This window comes from Cyanistes caeruleus, chromosome 3, assembly GCF_971803275.1.
Source record: "Cyanistes caeruleus chromosome 3, bCyaCae1.hap1.1, whole genome shotgun sequence".
NCBI lineage: Eukaryota > Metazoa > Chordata > Aves > Passeriformes > Paridae > Cyanistes > Cyanistes caeruleus.
The window spans coordinates 86283556-86296201 of NC_141703.1; the positions used below are offsets into that span (position 1 = coordinate 86283556).

The 12646-nt window shown below is 46.0% G+C and overlaps 1 protein-coding gene across 15 annotated transcripts in view; it reads left to right on the forward strand.

Moving 5' to 3' along the window:
* Nucleotides 1–11996: 11996 nt before the first annotated feature.
* The window catches only part of FOXJ2 (forkhead box J2), a 31586-nt gene continuing 30936 nt past the window's right edge, over nt 11997–12646 (forward strand). For 2 of the 15 annotated variants that reach the window (XM_086882476.1, XM_086882484.1), the window contains exon 1: nt 12285–12566. Coding sequence is in view for 2 of the 15 variants with exons in the window: in XM_086882486.1 (XP_086738612.1) it covers nt 12258–12408 (151 nt within the window). In the remaining 13 variants the exon portion in view is untranslated. Of the gene's footprint in view, nt 12567–12646 lie in introns of all 15 variants that reach the window. The other 13 variants (XM_086882475.1, XM_086882472.1, XM_086882485.1 and 10 more) reach the window with 13 other exon arrangements.

Consider the following 12646-nt stretch of genomic DNA (forward strand, 5'->3'; position numbering starts at 1 on the left):
AACATCACCCTAAACAGGATACAAGCTGCTTCCCCTTCACATGTGTTTATGTTAATGTGCTTGCTTCTTATTCCAAGTTTATCGCTCCTGCCTCAAAGTCAAAGATGATTTTTTCTTTTTTAGAAGAGCAAAGAACTTCTTTTCCATCTTAGATATGGATAAGGTAGGGCCATGATCCGGAAAGGCTGTGGCTAATCATACAGGGAGGCAAAGAGAGAACAAAAGTGAGACTGGAAAATAAGGCTGAAGTGAAAGCATGAAGGCAAAAGGTTACAGATAGGGCTGAGTAAGAGCTAATATCAAGAACAAGGAGGAGGCCCAAGTCCACCTTCCCACTGGTGCCTTTGGTACCCAGGAACGGGAAGGTGCTGGCAAAAAAACAGACTGTGCAACAAGATCCAGCTCACTCCAGCACTTCCCTCTGCTGGCTGGTGTGCAGAGCCCCAGGCAGAGCACCCAGTGCAGGGAAAGGAGGGCTCTGGATTGCCCCATTTTGTCCTGGAATACAAACCATATGAGTACCTGAACCACCTCTGTTTGCTGAACCACAGCATTCTTCAGAGATTGAGGATGGCTGAATTATTGGGGGAACTTTAGGCCAATTCTAGGTATCTATTTTGTGTTCTCATCCAACTTTAAGGTCAATTAGGAGGCCTTTTATGTCTTGAAATGCACACAAATCTACTGCAATACTCCTGCCTCCTTATGGCACCAAACCATTTCCTCCAGTGGCTTACATTTTCTTACCTCACTCCTGTTGAAAGAGGGCAGAAGCTATGAGGAAATGATAAAACAGGAAACCCCAAAAGGCCAGATCATTTACAAAACAACACGTAGGCACATGTATCCATAATGTATTGTGGATAACGCTAAATACCATGGAAAAAAAAGTTATTTGTTTTGCTGTATCCTTTTGTACTTAAATACTGATGTATGATCTTGGTTTAGCAAGCAGCAGGAGCTTCTTGGCCTGCTCCCCAGATGTGCACAGATCTGTAAAATTTCCTAGAGCTTTTCTGTTGACAATGCAATATAGAAGGCACTACTTGGCAACAGCAGAGCTCTTGCTGTTTTGTTGCAGGGGTTCTGCAATGTATGTCATGTCTATTGTATGTGTACTGAGGAGAGTTTCTAGATTTCCCTCCTACATGTAAGACTGCAGGCATACAGCCATATTTTACAGTCATATTTTTTTTCCTAAGGTTCCCATCTGTAGATCCTTTTTGCAACTTCAAATTTCTTTTATCTTGTTTTTAGCTACAAGTTTCAGATGTTTTTTTCCTGGGGTACTTAAATCTTAATAAGCATTCATTTCAACATGTTATTTCCCCAAACCTCCCACCTCTGGCTGTGCCCCACCCTCCTCTCCGCTGCCCATCACAAAGCTTTCCAACTGCTCTCCCAGTCAGTCCACGCTGCTGCCGCTCCTCGCCACAGTTCTTCCAGCCACTCCCTTTTCCCGTTTCCCTCACCAGCCTCCCCTCCTTCCCACTCCTTCTTCCCTTTCTCTTCCTTTTCTCTTTCTCTGAATGGCTGTGACGCTGCCAGGACTTGGCAGATGAGCCAGGCGCCGTCTTAGAATTAGCTAAATTAGCTCGATTAGCTTCATTAGCTGTGTGCGTGACGGGGAAACCCCTCTCTCGCAAGCTCAGCCCTGCCCATCCTGGACACGAGAGGGCCGCTTTTAGGGATTCTGTTCCCTGCAGTCACTTATCTGTCTGACGCTGTTTGCTCCCGAGCCGAGGCTCTGAGGCGTGCGGTGATGTACCCTGCCAATTCTTTATAGGATAAAAAGCCGTGCCTGCTGCCCCAGGAGACCAGCCCAGCCGCTCACTCAGGCGGGGTTTGCTAAGCGGTGTGCGCTCATGCCTGGGGGTAGAGGGAAGCGGAGCTGAGATGTGGCAGCGCTTCCCTCACCTGTTGCTGAGACAAGGCAGGACCCCCCCGCCGCTTAGCGGCAGAGGGCACGGGGGCGATGGCTGATTCATTTGTAATGTTTGACGAACATCTCGCTGCTTCATAGAGACAGTAAGTAGAGGGGATGGAGAGAAGAGCAATCCAGTTCCCATGGCAACCGCGCTCAAGTCATCTGAGGTCAAAATGATGACCGAGGCTGACAGAGAAAACGAATTTTGATGTAAGGATAAATCCCAGATCAGTGACCGCATGATTCCGTCTGCCAGCTCTGGGTGCCTGAGCAGCTCTGCACCCCCCTTTGTCCGCCGTCCTCCCCAAACTGGACAGCACTGCTCCCCGCTGTGATGCTTCTGGGGGCCCCCTCAAAGCCTGATCATCTCTCTCAATGCCTGCCCTGAATTCACCCCCAGCTATTTCTGTTTCTGGGTCACCGAGCTCACATCTGCACAGCCACCCGAGGCTGACTGCAGTGTGGGCTGGCACATCCTCGCTCCTCTTGAACCGTGAGCAGGGGCTGCCACAGCTGTGAGGCTCCTGCCACCAGACCAGCAGAGCCTCAGCTCGCCACGCACCTCCCCCTCGCTGTCCTCAAGGCTCCGACTTCATCGAAAGCCACCGCGTACGCGCCCGGTGACGACAAAACCACGTCACCTTTCATCTTTTTCGGAAAGCAGCTGGAACTGAGCAGTCCCTGCAGGATGCTGCCGCGCTGAAACGGATTTTTGTTGCCATCTGGTGGCAGCTGAAGAGTACTTGGAAGTACAGACAAATTGCCAAGGTTCACGCCCCACTATTCTCTGAGAGGGGCTTGTTCTTCTCCACTGGATTGAGCTGCCCAGGGAGGCGGTGGAGTCACCATCCCTGAAGGTATTCAAGGAACGGCTGGATTTGGCACTTAGTGCCATGGTCTAGTTGACAAGGTGGTGATCGGTTAAAGGTTGGACCTCCAAATGGTTTTGGAGATCCTTTCCAACCTAAACGAGTCTGTGACTCTGTTTATTCCACAGGTCTTTACTTGGGTCACATCAAAATTTCCTCACTTTAAAAGAGAACAGGGGAGAATGTTAACACTGTTAGATTAGATTAGATTTGATATCTAGATTCCAGATTATATCTGACATTGCAAGTGTTCTCCACAGTTTTTAACTGGCAATTTTCTTGACTATTCCATGTGCTCTCTCCTATCCCCTAAACCCTACAGTTTGGTTCACACTAAATTATAAATCTTCCCTCTGCCTCTGAGAGCTGTTGAATGAATCATCCACAGCTGGTCAGTTAATGAACGTATAATTACCAACCCCATCTGGCTGTTGCAGAAATCTCTAAAGGATTGCACCCCTGCTTATTGAGGAACACATGAACCAGAAGCCAGCCTCAGACTCCCTCTCCATCTAGCCAAGGGCCCCATTCCACCTCTGGCTTAAGGGCAGAGCCTCATGAAAACCAGAGATCACACATCAGATGGTTTGCCCTGACACATTCCTTTTGTGGGCCTTATTGCAGCTTCTGCTGGAACCTGGCTTGCACTGCAGCACCAGCATTTTTGAAGGCAGCCACAGATTCACCCTCTTGTCAATTCACTGCACTCTGGTAGCGAATAATTCCCTTCCTGTTTAAGGACGGCACCAAATCACTGGACTGCATGGGCAAAGCAGAAACAGGATATCCTAATGGCATTTGATTGTAGTCCTGCTTTGGTTTCTGCTTCCACTTATACTTAGCTCTGCCTTTGTGCCTTCCCTCATGCCAGTCTTGCTCTTGCCCCTGTTCCCTGCTCCAGCCCAGCCATATCTGCCTGCTGGAACTACCCAGCCTCCTTCATGACCATGTTGCCTAAGCTCCAACAAACCGCCCTTACCAGTCAGGCAGAGAGCCCACAGAGAGTTTCCCACTCTGTTGTTCCCACAGGCAGGGGTGACTCATGACATCTTGTCACTCCCAAGTAACTTAGCTGATGAAATCCCAGGAGCAGCCAGCCACACTCCAGCTCCATGTTGGTGCTCCACCACCAGCTTCTGCTCCATGTGAAATAATCCAAGGAAGTGCAGCAGCTTCTTCACTAGCCCCATCTCAGAGTTGAACCTTCCCTTGCCACACAAAACTTATGATGGCCACTGATGTTGTTTCGGTGCTGTTCATCTTACTCTAGGTTGGTTTTGACCCAGTCTCCTGTGTGTGCTCTTGCTTGCCAGACACAGGATGTGGGTGAGGGCCCAAACAAGCCCTCCCCTGCAGAAGATGAGGCATTGCTTTTAATCCTTTATTTAGATCCCAGAAGACAGCAGTAGGAGAAGCAGCACTCACAATATTAAACCAAAAGCAGAAGGACTCTCTGGTATCAGCAGTACTGTGACCTTCAGCATGGTCCCAGAAAGGAATTCTGTGACGAAGCCATCCCACTTCTAACAGGGGCCAATTGGAAAAGCCCTGGTGTTTATGAAACAGTAAACATCCTTCACTTTCATTAATTTATTTTTTTATTCTCTAAATCAATTCCTGACATCCACTTCCAAGACAGGAAGGCTGAGTGTTTGAAGGGCTCGTAACTGGCGGTGATTTTCTCATCCAGTTCTCTACAGCTTCATATTTCATTTTCATGTTCAGTGCATCTACAGCTGTTACCTCAGGTCACAGAGCGGAGGCAGGCACTAGAGAGTCACACCGCAAATGTAAGCACCCCAACCCACCTGTCAGTCCACCATTCTGCTCCAAAATGAGGAAACCTCATCCCACCACCATTTTGTGGCAGTGAATCACATGGGTCTGAAAGACACAGAAGCCTCTACAAAGCTCACGGGCACAGGATTTTATTGAGAATGTGAATGGTTTTTAACAATTTAGAGCAAGAACAGACTTTCAGTCACTGTACGCTATTTTGTGGAAGAGATTAGTTGGTTACACAACAGCACTAGTAAATGAAATGGTGGCTGGGAGTGTTCCCCACTAAAATTTGATGATTAAAGTTAGCAGCTAGAAATTATTCTTATAGTTCTGTACACAGTTTAGAAGTCAGCATGTGGGAAGGAATGTTCCAGAAGGAAGTCTGCCTGCAGCCAGGGTAGATATACAGAGGGTAAGAGTTTAACACTATGGCCACTCTATGCCTGGTAGCCTCAAAACCAAAGAAGTTTAATCTACTGCCAGAGTGAGCCTTACTCTCTGAATGGGCATTGAGTTAATTTCTCAACACTTTGTTCACTTTTCATGTGGCTCAACTACTTTAGGCTCTTTGCATGGTACCAAAATAATTTGGGTCAAGAGACTAATGCAGTTCAGGTTCACAGTCATCTTTCACTAACGTGTCTCTACATGTAATGTTTGATTCACTATGATGACAGAATCAAGTTTATTTATTTATTTATTTTTATTTTCCTTTAGAAAATTAGAGCTTGTTGCTGATTTTGATGATCCAAGTTGCTGGAAACACTGGTTAATAGGTCAAGTGTGTTGCTCTACCACATTTGTGCTTCTCCCCACAACTCCCATTGATTTGATCCCAGACATGAAGTCTCCCTAAAAGAACCAAAGCCAATGCTGATTTGAAACAAAACCAGGTTACTCTCAATGGTTAACATAGGGTTCCTTGTTTCCAGAACTTCATCTACATATATCCATGTTCTTTCACAGCTGGAAAGGAGAGGTTCCTTAAATCTTGTGCTGCCTACCAAGAACTGAAGAGGAAATACTGCGAAATACCTCTTGCACTGCATCCCTGACTTTGGCTTATTGGCAAAAATCACTACAAAGCTGGAGTCAGGAAAGCATAGTTGTTCTAAATCCACTAGGATACAAATAGTAAACAAGTCTTCTAGGTCATTTTGGGTATATGGCTACTCCTCTTGTTGACAGTAACTTTCCCAGAAGCTGCAGACTAACTTACCTCTGAATATTTTGCGTCATCCCCCACAGCATGCCACAACCCCAGTGATGCCATTTTAAACAACCCAGAGCAGAACTACTGGCTCATACCAATTTTTAAGAAGGATTAAGAATGATTCACGTTAAGATTTCAAAGCCCACAGATTTAACCAAGCCGACTGGTGTTTAGGGGCTTTGCAAATGCTTCTTAACAATTTGTTACCCGGTATCAAGTAATCTCTCTTCCTGACACAGACTCCTTAAGAAGGAGACAGTATCTTTGGGACAGCAGCCATTCAGAAATGCACTGAAAACCTCACAAAAGCCTTTATAAATACTTCCCCCTTCCCTCCATTCATCCTGTGTTTCCTCAAATATTTGAGACCAAAATCTTCTGATTATACACAGGAACACAGTTGTCCCAGCTCCTCATTCCTTGGACAGAAAGGCATCTGATCCTGGCTATTCCTATAAACCAACAACTTTAGAACATAACTAGCAATGCCCTCAAAAAACCCTGCAACTAATTAGGATCACATCTGGCCAGCAGTAAACACCAGTTGAATGAATATGTTGTGCTTTCAAATGTGGAGTGATCAGAAAGCTTGAATAGTTCTGACAAGAAACTGAATTAAGTTAGAGTTAAATGCCTGTTTCCTTTTCCTGTTTTCACCTCAGGCTGAGTGAAAGAGTAGGACAGCAGATGACCATCCATGAAAGGAAATATTAGTCAGTCCCCTTCTTGAGCTCTGTATCTTAATTTTAAATTCAGTTATGTTTCAGTGTAACTCACAGATCATTGGGACATTCTTTGCTATCATCTTTCCTAGGCATCAATCACCTAACAAATAATTCAGCATCTGTAGCCAGGATGTTCCCCCTCAGAACCTCTCAACAGCTTGTGAGTACACAACCCTAACAAATATTCTTGTCCCAATTTTATTGTCACTGATGACAGCACTAGACACTGATGAGAGCTGTATAAGTTTCCAGTCCTTTCTGAAAGCTAGTGAAGCATTTGGCTCAACCACTTCCTTCAGCAATGAATTCTCTAGTGTAATCTCATGATATGGAAAATTATCCCAAATTTTCACTTCCCAGTTTCCTTGAATGGTCCTTTTGTTCTTATATACATGATACAGGCAGAACAGAAGCTAAGTCTACTTTTTGTACCCTAGCAATTATTTTATAAACTAGCTATTTTATAAACTAGCTGTCCACTTTTATATCCCTCCTTTTCAAAATAGCTATCTCAGTTTTTCCAATGTCTCAGAGTTTTTACATGCCTTAGTTGCTCATGTCACCATTTCCTGAAATCTCCTATTTGAGGACAGACTTTTATGCAGTCTCCAGAACATTCATACAACACTGTCCTCACTGGTGATGAAATCTCATGCCTATAATTATTACAGAGCTAATTTAAACCCTGCAAGGGTAACATCAGCCATTGCAATTGCACTGTTGAGACTGAATTTCAAGTACTGTTGTGTTGTCCAGTCACCTTCCCTGTACAGGTCATTTTAGGGAAAAACATTTCAGAAAGACCTTAATTAACATTGGAATTTTTTCCCTACTGTTCACCCTCACTTTGAGATGTATTTGTTCTTAAATATGTAGCATCCTAACGATTAAAAGCTCCTTCCCCTATCTCTTGATTACCATCAGGTATGTCTCAGGAAAACCATCAGATCCTTTCCCAGCCTTCATTTTACTAAGCAGTGTTTTTAAGCCAAAGTTTTGGAGGTAGGATCTTAATTCTCCAGAAGATCCTAAAAGCCATACTGTTTTCATTTGCATGAATCTTTATTGAGAATGAATGATCAGAATTATTCACAATATTCTCTATGAGACTTTTTACACAGAATATTCTCTTGTTATTTTTCTGTATACCATTTACCTTTTAGCAGTTCATGGTGTGTGACCACCTGATATGCAAAGATCCTTTTTTCTCCTCTCTCATTTCCAGCTGGTGAGTTCCCAGGAACAAAAGTTATTAGTCCTCATATCCATGGTAGTAAATTTTGCATACTCGAATCTCATCCAAGATTTAATTTCATCCATCTTTCAGTATTCATTTATAACATCCTGATCATTCTGTCCTTGTGCCATCAGCAAATTTCATCCAAATGCTCTTTTTATGTATGCCAAGGCCATGAATTCAAATATGAAACAAGATAAGGCCCCACAGTGACCTCCATTAGTAATCCCTTTTCCCTATCAAGATTCCGCCTTTGTGGAGCAGTCTCAAAGGCCTTTAAAAAATCTAAACATATCAGATTAAATGTTTCTCTTTTATTAACTTCTTTGTTGAGGCATCCTGAAAACTGAACAGAGGATTTATGAGATACTCTTTGCTTAAAGAATTAATCTCAGTTATCAGGATCTTCCAGGTGTTTTGACATATTTTTAATTACCATTCCGACCAGCTTTCAAGAAACAGATAAAAGCTTCACTATTCAACTTCCCTGATTCATCCCTAGCACCCTTTTCAAAATTGTGGATACAGTCTGTGTTATGTTCCCTGAAGCTCTGGTACCATGGCAGCTTTCCATGACAGACCTTATATTTTCCTAAGCCAAGAAGCCCCATCACTACTCACTTGAAGTTCTCTGGAATTCTTGGAGGTATACCATACTATGTTTTAAAATTATCAGTTTGATCCAACATTTCTCATTATGAACTCAGTCTTTGAAAGCTGCTTCACTGTAAAAAACAGAATGCATGCAGGACAGGAACACAAAAGTCTCAAAACTGAAAGTGTATATGAAGAAACAAGGTTTTTCTCAATTGTTCTCTTTAACCCCCCTTGATCCAACACATCCACTAATTGTTTCACAGGCTTCCCGGTTCTCACACCCAGGAAAATTCTCATTTATCCTTTTCATTCATTTAATTGTTTGCTCTGTAACTCCCTGTTCTATCTTCCCTCCTAATTATTAAATGCTGCAAATTCAAGCTTCTCCCTGCTGTAAATTTTGAAGAACCTCTTGCGTGACTCTGAAATTATAAGTTAAGTCACACAGGTATCCTATTTTCCTTTTGATCCACGGGAATGCTTGTCATCCAAGACTATTATTATTGCTGATATCATAGGTATCCGCCAGCACTTCTAAGGATTTTAATCTTTTACTATTAACTCTGATGTCTGCTTCTCAGTCAGAAGGCAACGGCATGAACTGCTCATTAGTTTGAGTTATTGCGATCAAACTTTATATCCTGTCTGCATTTTCACACCATCTGCTTTTGAAGTGGCAGCTAGGCTGTTAATCAGACACACTGTGCTTCAGTGCTTGTGAAGTGTACTGGCTCTTTGAAAAGTGACTTCAGGTGGTTCTTCATTTACTGTTTCAAGCAACTTCTGTCCACACTTACAGGCAGCCAGAGCTTTCCTAGCTGCCAGTCTTGGGAATGTGTCCACAGCTTTCCATTCCTGGCAGCATTGCCCAATATGAAGACCCAAACTTTGATGCACAAAACAGGGTTTTCCTTTAAGGACAGCTACCAATTGATCTTTTGGTTTGTTCACTATAAGCATCCAAAACTTAGAATACAATTTTGTCAATTCAAAAGGAAGGCGCAGCATCCAGCTTCCTCTCTCAGAGCTATTTTTATTCTGCAGGGCTAACAAGCAAGAAAACCAGAAAAATTACTTCAGCCTATCAAGTTGAATTAGCCAAAATGCACCTAAGCATCTTAATTGCTGCCTAAGAAGGTACCTTTTCATGTAGGCATTTCAGAGGCAAATCACTTTATAACTTTGCCATACTTTGTATTCATTGAGCCTGTGGCAATACAGCATGTAACAGTGCCTCTGTGAGCTTTGGGGCCCTAGAATTTGACCTTCAATATCAATTTGTCTGTCTGTCCAATCATTGAAATGTTTCCCTCATGAGTACTTCACAATTCTTATCATAGTAACACTATGCAAATCTTTTGAGTCAGGAAAGTGCAAGTATCATGGAAATATTTTTTTTCATGGAAAACTCTTTAGCTGTTCTACACTGAAGGAAAAACAGTATGACTTGAAAATGTATGCAGAACAAATTCATTCACTGACACTCCTTTCTCTTCCTAAAAAAGCGCCTTTGTCTCACCTAAATCTTCTAGAATAGAGTACAGCAGACCCAAAGCCACTGGAAACACTTGTGAAGACCTCAACACCCTGATCTGCCAGACTATGATGGCCAGGAGTCCCCTCCCCAGAGGCCACCTCCTCTCTATCCTTACAGGCACTGAGATCACACAGGAGTTTGTATTTAAGTACTACTTAGAATTGTGTAGGCTTGTGCAGACTCGGACAGCTCCGACTTCATCCTCCAGGTTTTTCAGTTTGAACAGAAGCTCCAGAACAAGACTCCTGCATGTGATCTTCCTCCACCAACTTTTCCAGATGACATTGTTCCCAGAGGCCCATTCACAACTTGGCCATAGGAAACTGATAGGACAGGGGCAGACCAAGAACATCATGGTTAAAATATTTTCCTCAGTTTGTGCTAGATCTGTATCCTGACTCCTGCCTCACTGCACTGCTTTCTGACACCCCACAATCTGAACACAAGTTAAGCACTGTGCAGCAAGTATTTGTCACTTTGTATCTCCCTGCTATCTCCCATCTACTGCCTGAATGTCCTGAAGACTTACAGAGGTTTATAATTCACCTATTTTCTCTCCGTGAATATTTAATTAATCATTCACACAAAGAGGATAAGCTTCAAGGGGAAAAAAAGGCATTAAAAACCAATTACCTCCAATTATCCAAAGCTCGATAACAAGAACATTTACCTAGGATACACTGGCACATCTCTCTTTCAAACAGGGCATTTGACCTTGGGACACAGAAAGAACAGTCTCCCTCTCCCTCATGATCCTTGGGAATGAGCCCTATTCTGTTCCCGTGCCTACCTAAAGCCACTGTGGCTGTCTGAAAGATCAAGGGAAAAGCAGGTGAGCCAGGTTTAAACCTCTGCTAAAAAGCCATGAGAAGAATGAAGGTCCCTTGCAGAGATCTAAAAAACCAAGAACTCATGTAGGGTTCATGAAAATAAGAGACCAAATACAGGAGACAGACTTTATTTTTGTCCTTGCAGAGGGAAAGGTCACAGTACAAACTAAAGATTTAAAAGGCTTAAGAGAACCAGAATGAAAAGAGACATTACAAATGCACCAATTAGGGGAAAAGCTTCAGTTAGAACTTGTGCCTTGTCACTCATCAAAGAATCCAATTACGAGACCAAAACCAGGCTTTGTTAGTTCTGCAATTCACAGAACTACCTGCTTCAAAGCACATTAAAGTGCAGCTGCAGCCTGAAAAGTGACTATCACAGCTACGTGATGTAGGCATGGAGCCTGCACAGAGTCTTGGAGGAAACAAAGACCCAAGATTCAGTCCCTAAGGAATGAACACAGGGACTTTCCTTGTCTCAACAAAGCCTCCCTGTATTGCAAGCACACTCAGTGTCCCTGTTTTGGACTTCGGAGGATTTCAGGGAGAGTCTGAACTGTTGCAGGCCCTATTTGAAAGCAGAGGTGGGCCTGGAAGAGACAGGACAGTCCATGTGGAAACCATTTCTGTGGGTAGCGAGAGACAGGAGCTCTGTCCACCCAAAATATTCCAGTGTTTTTCCCCAGTGACTAAACCTCTGGGGCACGGCTGGTTTGGGTTTGGCTGGCACTCCTCAGGCAGGGAATGGCTGAAAGACAGAACACACCCCTCTGCTGGGAGCCCAAGCGCAGTGTGAGGGGAAACACTTCACCCTGAGAAATCTGTCCTACCCACTGTGCAAGCGACTAAATTAACTTTAAAGGCTTCCAAGATGAGAGGACTTAGTCTTGAGACGTGCCAGGGGAAGTTTAGGTTGGGCAATTTAGTTTGGTGGAATGACTTTCAGCAAAAGGGTGATTAGACCTTGGAACGGGCTTCCCTTGGAGGTGGTGGAGTCCCCATCTATGGAAATGTTTAAAGAACACTGGACGTGGCACTCAGTGCCATGGTGGTGCTCGGTCACAGGATGGACTCTCAGTTCTTTTCCAACACCACTGACTCGGTGGCTCCATCCAGTCGCAGCCAAGCAGCGCGCAGGAGCGCTGCCCTCACACACAACATGGACCCGCCGCTGCCATTTTGCGGGCGCCGCTCCCCGCGTGCCCCAGACACTGAGGGACGCGCCCCCCCCCGACGTCACGCATGCGCCGAGCGAAGGCGGGAGGGGGCGCCACCGCCCGAGGCCGCGGGGCGGGCCGGCCGGAAGCCGCCGAGCCCCGCGCAGGAAGCGGCCCCCGCGCGCACGCCGCGACCAGCGGCCCTCGGCTGCGGCCCGCGCGGCCCTTTGTGACTCATGTGACTGACGCGCGCGGCGCTGACCAATGGCAGCGGCTCCTCCCTTGCCCGCCTGGCCCCGCCTCCTCACGGGCCTCACGGCCAATCGGGGGGGCAAGCTCGCCTCCGTCGCCAGCTCCTTCTTGACGGACGGGTGCGAAAGCAAATGAGATCTCTAGCCCCGCCCCCGCCCGCCAATGGCCGACGCGCAATGCGGCGCTCGCGGGCCGGGGGTAGCCAAGGAGGGCCTGGCCGGACGCCCCCGCCCCGGCGGAGTCGCTGTTGCCGCCGCCGCCGGCCGCGCTCCTCCACCGGGGGTAGACGCCTCTTCTTCCCCGCCCCCACCGTGAGGGGCTGCGGCCGCCCCTGGCCCCGGGCAGCCCCGCCGCCCGCCACACGTTCCCTGGCTGGATGCGACACGGGGCGGGGAGGAGCCGCCCGGCCGCTGCGTGCGGGGGCTCTGCGCGCTCTTAAGGTGGCCCGAGAGCCCGACGGGAGCGGGACCGGGATAGCCGAGGGTGTCCCCGGTGGGGCGGAGGAGGGGCCGCGGCGGGA